We start from the raw sequence: 11,243 nt of genomic DNA, 5'->3' as shown, positions 1-11,243 counted from the left end.
TAGAAATTTTTTCTTTTGCCCCTGTTTATAAGTTGTTTATAAATTTAACCTTTAAAGGTATCTTTTTTAATATGCTGGCCATTGATAAAATTTTTTTTCGAAAAGATTTTATCCTATAATAGATGTATATATATATATATATATATATATATATATATATATATATATATGAGTTCAGATTCAAGTGAATCAGATATCTAAATAGTAAAGCACCAAGTTCGGGTCAAAGAAATAGCAATCGTGTACAAATCAAAATTAGAGGAACATATACGTACATATCAAGGTACAAATGGATCAATATTCCAGTTACATATACGATCACAAGCGCCCGACTGAATATAACATGAGACTCAGGGCTGTACCTAGGAACACGCACTACACTAATTGTACTGCACTTCGTAGACTCCAGATCCACTAATTGCAGGTTGCGAGTAAGGTGAATAATATTCAAATAACAATTGACGGAAATTGGTTCATTCACTACAGCTGTTCCAAACGAGTTTTTTTTTTATTAATGATTCTTACACCATGCGTAAAAAAAGCGTTTTCATCAGGTGAATATATACGAAAAGTTTGCCAGGAATCATGAAGTGACACATAGTGTTGATTCCTGGAATGTTTTATTTTTTTTTAATGTCTAATTCGTCTGTATTCACCTGTAGAAAACAGTTTTTTTCGTATGATGTTAAAACTGTCCATAAAAAAAAACTCGTTTGAAACAGCTATAATAAATCAACAAATTTCTCTTTGTTGTTATTTGTGTGTGTGTGTAAGCGTGTATGTAAGCACGCACGTATGCATATGTTCGTGTGTGTGTGTGTGTGTGTGTGTGGTGTGTGTGTGTGTGTGTTGTGTGTGTGTGTGGTGTGTGTTGTGTGTGTGTGTGTGTGTGTGTGTGCGTGTGTATTTATGTATTAAAATGTCATAAAGCTGAGATGCGTGAGTTTCCATGTGTGGTAGCGATTCTTCAGACGGTGACTATCGCAGCGTAAATGACGTTTGGCGTATATGTATGATAGCAGAACACTTGAAATTCCTCTGAAATATTCCTCTCACCATCCCTTTCGCATTTTGTATCGATATCCTTTATCTTATCACGTATAATTTAATGATATTTATATAACACTAAATTATCAGTTGAATTTAGTTATTAATAAACATTTAGATCAGTTGAAATATATTTGGGACAATTTTGAACAGTGAAAAAGCCGTTTACATTGCAGGCTGCCATGGAGAAAGTTCTCGCTTTAGGAAATAGATGTCAAAACACCAACAGTTATCTCTTTTGAAACGATGATTGCATTTCAAGCTGTTTGGCTATCATCAGTATCATATACTACAAGAGAGACGAGTGAGAATTTTCTTCATAGACAGTTGTTCGCTAGAGAAAGACGAGATGACTGTTGGTGCTTTGACACCAACTGCCTAAAGTGAGATTTTTCTCCTTGGAAAACTACAACGAAAACGACATTTTTACTGGTCAAATATGTCCAAAACATATTTGAACTGATCTAAATATTTGTTTAATTCACAACATTGGGATGGAAGCACTCCGTCGGTTACGACGATGAGGGTTCCGGTTGATCCGATCAACGGAACAGCCTGCTCGTGAAATTAACGTGTAAGTGGCTGAGCACTCCACAGATACGTAGTTCTCGGGGATATTCAGCGTGACACAGAGAGTGACAAGGCCGGCCCTTTGAAATACAGGTACAACAGAAACAGGAAGTAAGAGTGAGAGAAAGTTGTGGTGAAAGAGTACAGCAGGGATCACCACCATCCCTGCCGGAGCCTCATGGAGCTTTAGGTGTTTTCGCTCAATAAACACTCACAACGCCCGGTCTGGGAATCGGGACCGCGATCCTACGACCGCGAGTCCGCTGCCCTAACCACTGGCGCCTCCACCAATTCACAACACTACTTTCACGTTGCCTACTACATATATTTTATAATTGTTCTTAAATTCTCAGCAATTCCTACCTGCACAAATAACGCTCATTGATGACAAGTAAGTAACTTACTAACACTACTTACGCTAGTCAATTACCTCCAACAGCATCTAGTTGAATATTGACTGTATTTTATCTGACATTTTTCTTGTTCAGGTCCATATTTTAAATATCTTTTCACCGTTCACCTGTAAACTCCTTGACGATAAACCTGGGAATTATTTTCCTTGTTCCAATGCTTAGAAGGTTTTCTTTTCTTTGCAGCGTCATCATATTTCGCATGGTGTAAACTCGAGGACTCATTTAGCCATCGTGATGCATACGTTCTTCCACCAACGCCCACACACATCTGGTATTTGCTTTACTAACCGTGCCATATGGTGTAACATTCTCACACGTTAAAATTCATAAGTCATGGCCTTATAGCATCAACCAAATATAATAATCATATTCTATTTGCATTGAATAATACTCTCCAGTTTATTATTACCAAAACAAGTACACACATGTACATACAAAGTAGAGGATGGGGACTTAGTTCTGAAATTATTATGTGATTCGTACATATATTTTAGCAAAGATTTTAACGCCAAATTATATATCCTCGTCGAAGGAGGTAATGAGATCCTCGCATCATCAGCGATTATTTCACAATAGTCCTTATAACTATGGAAACCAATAACAAAAAAGCTCGACTTAATCACTTAGATTCTTTTTTCATCTTTTTAAAATTTCAGAATATAATTAATTACACCGTGATATGCACCATAAACCCATACAAATGTACGTACGTTCGCACATACGTACATGCATTCATGCATGTATACACGTACTACGCACGTACGAACATCCATGCATGCATACATATATGCATGCATACGTACGTGCGTACATGCCTACACAGATACCAAGACACGCATACATCGAAAAATATATATACGCCTATCTTTTATCTTTCAGTCATTAGATTGCGGCCATGTAGAGGTACCGCCTTGAAGGATTTTAGTCGAACAAATCGACTCCAGGACTTTTTCTTTAAAGCCTGGTACGTATTCTAGTGTTTTGTTGAATTGCAAAGTTACGGTGACGTAAACACACCAACATCGGTTATCAAGCGGTGATGTGGGACAAACACAGACACAGGTACAATAGGGTGATAGCATGATTGGAAAAGTAACATAAATTATGAGTATGATTTCAAGTGAAGTGCATACTCTAAATTCGCTGTAAAAATTAAAGAATATGTATAAATAACACGCTAATAAAAAATATTGCTATTTATATGATATATATTTCTTACTTAAACATAAAATAATAATTTATATGCGATGGGAGTAAGATTGCATGATCTTTATGGCTTTCTCAAGAGTATTAACGGTATTCGTGAAGTGAATTAGTTTCAATTGGTAATATATTCCAATTAACGAAATCCCCACGTCCCTATGCTTACTTTTAGTTCTGCACTGATCACTATATATCAGTATATTGCAATCGTTGTCGAACAAAGAGCCAGTTTATGTAAAAAGGAAGTTTCCTGGAGTCCATATAGTTTATTTTGTCGACACCATGAGGATAAAGGTTAAAGTCAACCACTGCGACATTTGAACTCGGGGGGACGAGACTGAATATTATAAAACATTTATGTAAACCTAGAAGCCCTATAGCTGCCTAATAATATAATGTTAGTGATACGTTCTTTCATATTTATATTTATATTTATATTAAAGAATGCGTAAGTTAGTAAAGGAAAGTACTTTCTTATCAGATTGTTTTCACTGAAATTCTCCACATTACCATGCATTTTTTGCAATAACCGTCACTGTAGAATTACAAATTGATATTCTAGTGGTTCTATAGTAGAAAGGGAAGGAGTCTTGCCATTTTTATATGCTCTACTCTTTCCCTTTCAATAAAGAGATTAAATAGTATTCAGTTAAGTATCGGTGACATTCCTTCTCAATTTAATTTAACAGAAAGCTCCGATTTCAACCCACACTAAAAAAAAAAGAAAAAATGTTCAAGTAGATGACATGATTTGACAATCAGAACTTTTCACTGTTTATAATATGCCCCCACCAGAAATAAAATAAATGAAACATAGACTGACTTTCATCCAATAAAGGCTTTGCTATTAAGTAACTTAAAGTAAAATAGTATTTTAAAATTCAATACATATACATTTCGAATACATATTTGTTTTGTGCATTTTACAACTATGTTTGTTTGAAAATGTGTGTATGTTGTTGGTAAATGGTGACGAACGGAAGAAAAAATACGCATTACTAGATATAAAGTATAAATAATATTTCACACCACTCCTCACACACCTATATATATATATATATATATATATATTGATGTCCTGTACCCATATATGCATGTATATATACATATATATGTAGGTATGTACATATATGTATGTATATATGCATATATTTATATATTATATTATATAATATATATATATATATATGTTTGTATGTATGTATGTATATATATATGTGTATATATATATTCAGGAATTTAGAAATTTCGAGAACGTGAAAGAATTCTTTTCTTTTTTTTTGGGTGTGTGTGGGAGTGTGTGTGTGTGTGTGGGGTAGGTTATATCAAAGTAGATAAAGCTATATATGATAGTTTCAAATTTTGGCTCAAGGCCAGCACGTTCGGGGAAGAGATAAGTCGATTACATCGGCACCACTGTTCAGCTGGTGTTTATTTTATCGACACAGAAAAGATAAAAGGCGGAATTTGAATTTGAACATTGCTGCTATGCATTTTGCCCGGCGTGCTAACGATTCTGCTAGCTCACCGCCTTAGAAAAAAAAAAGGCCATCAATAATAGCCACTTATGTGATTCGTGCCAACATCTGTAAACGTAGCAGGTGTTCTACCACTGGACCAAAACAATCTTTCAAATTTCTTTATTCAATTAAGGAACTTTATATTTATTTATTTATTGCCCAAAAACAAGGATAGACAAAGGGATTAAGTCGATTACATCGACTCCAGCGCGAAACTGGTACTTATTTAATCGACCCCGAAAGGATAAAAGACAAAGTCGACCTCGGTGGAATTTGAACTCAGAACGTAACGGCAGACGAAATACCTATTTCTTTACTACCCACAAGGGGCTAAACACAGAGGGGACAAACAAGGACAGACAAACGTATTAAGTCGATTATATCGACCCCAGTGCGTAACTGGTACTTAATATATATATACGCCGAAAGGATGAAAGGCAAATTTAACCTCGGCAGAATTTGAAGTCAGAACGTAACGGCAGACGAAATACCGCTAAGCATTTCTCCCGGCGTGCTAACGTTTCTGCCAGCTCGCCGCCTTAAACAAAATGCTATCAATAATAGCCATTCATGTGACTCGTGCCAACATCTAGAAACGTAACAATTGTTCTACCACTGGACCGAAACAATACCTCAAATCCTTCAAATTTCTTTATTCAGTTAACAAACTTTACATTCCTCACCAGAGAGAATTGCATATTGTTGACGTCATAATCATTTAAAACACCTGTTACGTTTACAGGAGATGTGTGTTCAATTCTCACGGGCAACCTTCGCCTTTTTCTATGGAAGGGTTTTCAACACAATGTTTGCAAGGTATTATTTATAGCTTAGCCTGCTTTGAAATTCATCGTTTCAAATCTCTCTCTCTCTCTCTCTCTCTCTCTCTCTCTCTCTCTCTCTCTCTCTCTCTCCCGATATATATATATATGTATTATATGTGTGTGTGTGTATATATAAATAAATAAATAAATAAACACACACACATACATATATATATGTTTCTTTATATGTTTCTTTATTGCCCACAGAGGGGACAAACAAGGAGAGACAAAGGGATTAAGTCGATTACATCGACTCCAGTGCGTAACTGGTACTTTATTTATCGACCCCGAAAGGATGAAAGGCAAAGTCGACCTCGGCGGAATTTGTGCTCCAGCATGGCCGCAGTCAAAAAAGAATAAAAGAATATATAATTTATTCAAGGCTGAGGTCACGTGCCATACACCCCCTACATAATTCAACCTCACAACACAAATACACTGCAACACAATTTGTTTTCCTCAACAGGCCCTACGCATTTTAACATTATATTAAAACAAATCAAAGAAAAAAGATTTCATCATTTCAAATGAAGCCCGGATACATTTCTTTAAGGTATGCAGAGAAGCCAACTATATCTGGATTCAACTCAGTCAACAACAACCGCTCCCTACTTGAATGGGCCATGATACCACAAAACTTGACTCAAAAATGACTCAGGTCCTATCAGGTGGTGCTATAAAGTTAGCCATGGAAGGCGGCGAGCTGGCAGAAACGTTAGCGCGCCGGGCGAAATGCTTAGCGGTATTTCGTCTGTCGTTACGTTTTGTGTTCAAATTCCGCCGAGGTCGACTTTGCCTTTCATCCTTTCGGGGTCGATAAATTAAGTACCAGTTACGCACTGGGCGTTATGACCGTCCGTCTGTCTTTCTGTCTGTTCCCTCTTTACGGTCAGACGGTTGGATCAATAGTCACAATGTTTTTCAGGATTACGAAGGCGGTAATCAAGAAGGGAAAAATGTGAAAATTATGATTATTTAGTGGATATTGAGTGTTGTATTAATAAATCACCTTTGATTTTTCATATCAAAGAAGGCTCAGGGCCAGATTTTAGATCGTGTACGTGTATTTTTATCCACTCCGATGTATATACATGGCCAAGTTATACATCACTATGAGTAGAGCAACGGACTCCAGTGATTTGAAAATTAGTGTCGACCAAACAGAAAATATCGTCTACAAAGAAGTTTTGTAATCATAGTGATATTATCGAAAGGAATATGATTCATAATTTAAATAAGGAAATTTGTGACCTTAGAATGTATAAGGGTATAAACAAGCGTAAAATATAAACAACTAAAATAAAAATATATCCAAATAACATTTTTTTTCTTAATACTTTTTATGTAATGGTCGCAGGAATTTCTGGTTTTCATAAGGTGTGATCCACATAACCATTCATGATACAGAGGCTGGGAACCTAATTCAGTTCGAGAGTGAATCGTCATCACATGTCACTTGGTCGCAAACACTTGTCATATATCTGCAACAGAATGCTGTATCACCAACGATGGTGTGGTTTCTCTAAGACATCACCCAGTAACCTATCAAGTCCATTTTCACATTTCCCAATACATGCTGCCGTTATGACTTCCCTCCGTCATTTTGTGCCACCATCGTAGATGGGTAGATTTGCTAGTATTGAAAATGGAGAGTGTGTTTCTTTCGAATTTATATTTTTTTACAGACCACACACACACACACACACAAACGCATACATATATATTTACGTTTGTTAATGAATCACTGACAGTAAAATTATGTATGCAGGAGTGTGTGAATGTGCTTGCGTGTGGCGTAGATGGATGGGATGTGGTAGACGTGTGTGAGCACCGAGCGACAAGGTATTCTTATATATTAAAAAAAAACAACAAAAAATCTTATGTTCGAAAAATAAAAAAAAAAGACAAAGTACGAGCAATTTTAGTAAAACATGCCACCCACACATGTTCATAAATACCACAAAAAAAGAAAAGCCGAATAATAATAAAAGGTGTCAGAGTTCTAAAAATTAGCGGTAAACAGGAACTGATGACAATCAGGTTCTTTCAGAGTCAGCAGGTTTCATAGAGACGGATGTTATTGAAAGATATTTTCTCTTAATTAAAATTGTGAGAGTTTCACCTTTTTTTCCTATACAAATGACGCGCGCTTTCACATTTATTGTGTCTCTTTCTCTCTCTCTGATACACACACACACACACACACACACACACACACACAAATACAAAGAGTTTATACTTATAGATACATACCTACTTCGTTACAAATACACATCCTCTGTGTGCGTTTGTTTATGTACTGAGTTATTTCGGGAATATTGTGTATGTGTGTGTGTGTGTGTGTGCGTGTGTTCTTGAGGCTTTTATTATTTTAGTCTTTGATCGTTAAGGTAACTGTAGGAAACTTTTGTGAGTTTTATGAACTATAACAAACTTCTATTAAAATATTAACAATGGTTTGGTATGACAACGACAAAAGATAAAAATAACAGAAACATTTGGTTAAATTTTTTAATCGTCACTATCATCATCATCGTCGTTTTACCGCTGCCGCCGTCGCAGTCACCGCCGTCACCATGGGGAGTTGTCTTTGCTGTAACCGTCACCGCCATCGCCCGCAGTTGCTATCATCGCCACAGAAAAGATCCGCTGCTGTCACCGCCGCTGTCGCGCTGGTGTCACTACCGTTGGTGCTACTAGTGCGGGTGCCGCTACCGCCGGTGCCGCTCCCGTCACTGCCGCTCCCGCCGCTGCCGCTGCCGCTCCCGCCGCTGCCGCTGCCGCTCCCGCCGCTGCCGCTGCCGCTCCCGCCGCTGCCGCTGCCGCTCCCGCCGCTGCCGCTACCGCTCCCGCCGCTGCCGCTGCCGCTCCCGCCGCTGCCGCTGCCGCTCCCGCCGCTGCCGCTGCCGCTCCCGCCGCTGCCGCTCCCGCGCTGCCGCTCCCGCCGCTGCCGCTCCCGCCGCTGCCGCTCCCGCCACTGCCGCTGCCGCCGCTCCCGCCGCTGCCGCCGATGCCGCCGCTGTCGCCGTTGTGCCGTTGCCGCCGCTGCCGCCGCTGCCGCCGCTGCCGTTCCCACTGCTGCCGCTGCCGCTCCTGCCGCTGCCGCTCCTGCCGCTGCCGCTCCTGCCGCTGCCGCTCCTGCCGCTGCCGCTCCTGCCGCTGCCGCTCCTGCCGCTACCGCTCCTGCCGCTGCCGCTGCCGTTGCTGCCGCCGTCGCTGCAGCCCCCACTGCCGCTGCCGCCCTCGCTGCCCCCGCTGCCGCCGCTGCCGTTCCCGCTGCTGCCGCTGCCGCTCCTGCCGCTGCCGCTCCTGCCGCTGCCGCTCCTGCCGCTGCCGCTCCTGCCGCTGCCGCTCCTGCCGCTGCCGCTGCCGTTACTGCCGCCGTCGCTGCCGCCCCCACTGCCGCTGCCGCCCTCGCTGCCCCCGCTGCAGTCGCTGCCGCCGTCGCTGCCGCCCTCGCTGCCCCCGCTGCAGTCGCTGCCGCCGTCGCTGCCGCCGTCGCTGCCGCCGTCGCTGCCGCCGTCGCTGCCGCCGTCGCTGCCCCCGCTGCAGTCGCTGCCGCCGTTGCTGCTATTTCCACTACTGCTGCCGCCGCTGCCGCCACCGTCATCGCTGCTCACGGCCGCCGCTGCTGCCGCTGCCACCACAGTCACCGTACCCGCTGTTACCACTGCTGCCACTACCGCCTCCACCTCATTCGCTATTTATGTGTGTATTCGTAAAGTCATATTTAATAATTTTGAATGCATTTGGGAGTGATGCGACCTTTGTTGCGGATATATTTCTCGAAGAGTAATTTCCAAAGCTGACGAAGTGAAGGATGCAGAAATGCATACGTTGTACGATCCATTGACGTGCTTCACAACCGAAAATGTGTTTTCGCTCATGTCTAACAGGGACTATTTCTGCAGCGAAAGGGCTTATTACATCCGAATGAACTCGAACGCGTTGAATATGTGACTGAAGTTGGTTGCTTCTGATGCTGCTCAAGAAAGCAGAAATACGTATTTGGCAACTCCACTGCTGCTGCTGGACACTTTTCATCTGCTAGTGATATGTTTTAGTATTTTTTAACACTATACCTCTATATGAGATGCTTTCTTGAGACGAGTGCCAATTTTTTTTCTAGCTTTCAGCAACATATCTGCGTTATCTATGATATACAGATTGCTGGTAACGAATATTTATCCATCCTGTCTGTTAATTGTAAAACCAGTGGCTTGTCAATCGCTGTTGTCTATATCAGTAGGAGTTTAGTTTGTCGGGGTGGGGAAACTTTTTAGTGCGGTGGGCAAAAATCTCCAAAGAAAAAGGTTCGCGGGTGGATCACAAGTTCTGACTCTTGTATCTGTGTAAGTCTTGTATACATCTATATATAATTCGATATACATTAATAAAGTTAAGGTTAACACGTTAAATTAACGCGTAACATCTTCCTTAACGCCACCACTGAATTTAGGATGTTTATATTACTTTTGAGGTATTTTTTATTTTTCAAAATGTACCTATCCTAATGTTGGACAAAACATAACAGTAAAGCACAAACCGAATTTAATTTTCAAATATTACATTAATACCTAAATAACATTATATGTAAATGACATATTTAAACAAATTTATCCCAGTGATAATTTTATCAAAGCTAACTAACCTTAACTTTAAAATTTGACTTTGTTTAGTGAGAAGGATGAAATTGCTCTTTTTCTTTCTTTTTTTCTTTCTTTTTGAAAGTTAAGGAATTTCACATGTCTTTGAAGAAACTCAGGTTTTCGTAAGTCTGGTACGAAGACTATTTTTTGCATAAATTCAATATGGAAAGAAATATTCACATTGATATGTTGTCGAAAATTGAGATGCGAATTTCAAGGCATTTTTATGTAAAGCAGGGCATTTCTCAGGATTGATGGATTTGTAGAAGTCCAATAAAGACAGATTATTACGTTTCGATTTTATTAAGTTATCCTACTGCAAATCAATTCTAATTCTAAGGGATTCGGAGCTTCCTCAGGACACACATAAAAAGGGGTTTCAAAAACACGTAGTTCGATTTTATCTTGTATTTCTTCAAATCTACTTTCAAATTTCTTCAAAAGACTTTCACACTCATTAGAATATTTCTTTGTTGATTCGGTATTTTGTTCGCTCAATTTCGGAAAATCTGAAGCACTTTCTTTTCAATTGTGTGATAAAGAAATGAAGCATCGATTCAAAGCTTTTGATATGAGAAAACAAACTAGTTATTTGCTGACTGAAGCCTTGTAGTTTCAAGTTCAAATTATCTAAATGGCTAGTTATATCTGCTAAAAATGCTAAATCACTTTGAAAACATTTTCTCTTCCAGTTCTATGAGAGGAACACCTTTAATATCCATAAAAATGTTCACTTCTTCTTTCAGTTCATTAAATCGTTTAAGCATCTGGGCCATACTTTACCACTTAACTTCACAATGGTACAATAAATAACCATATTCAACTTCAAGATCTTTCAAAACCTCTTTAAATTCCCTATTATTCAACCCTTTGCTTTTTAACAAAATTAACAGCCTTAGTTACAACTTTCATTACACTACCCATCTTGAGAAAGTTTGTACATAAACTTTCACTATGAATAAAGCAGTGACACACAAAGTTTCCTGATCCAAAAGACGCTTCTTAGATTCATTCTTA

At 39.5% G+C, this 11,243-nt stretch overlaps 1 protein-coding gene across 1 annotated transcript in view; it reads right to left on the bottom strand.

Annotated features, from left to right (window-relative positions):
- Window positions 1-11,243, bottom strand: part of LOC115226680 (keratin, type I cytoskeletal 9-like) — a 66,472-nt gene that overhangs the window by 20,243 nt on the left and 34,986 nt on the right. The window contains exon 2 of the mRNA XM_029797699.1: window positions 8,654-9,277. Coding sequence (XP_029653559.1) covers window positions 8,654-9,277 — 624 coding nt within the window. The remainder of the gene's footprint in view (window positions 1-8,653; window positions 9,278-11,243) is intronic.

Source organism: Octopus sinensis, linkage group LG2 (assembly GCF_006345805.1).
Source record: "Octopus sinensis linkage group LG2, ASM634580v1, whole genome shotgun sequence".
Lineage (NCBI taxonomy): Eukaryota > Metazoa > Mollusca > Cephalopoda > Octopoda > Octopodidae > Octopus > Octopus sinensis.
Note: the sequence above shows the minus strand (reverse complement) of the source record. Positions and strands in the feature narration are given on the sequence as shown.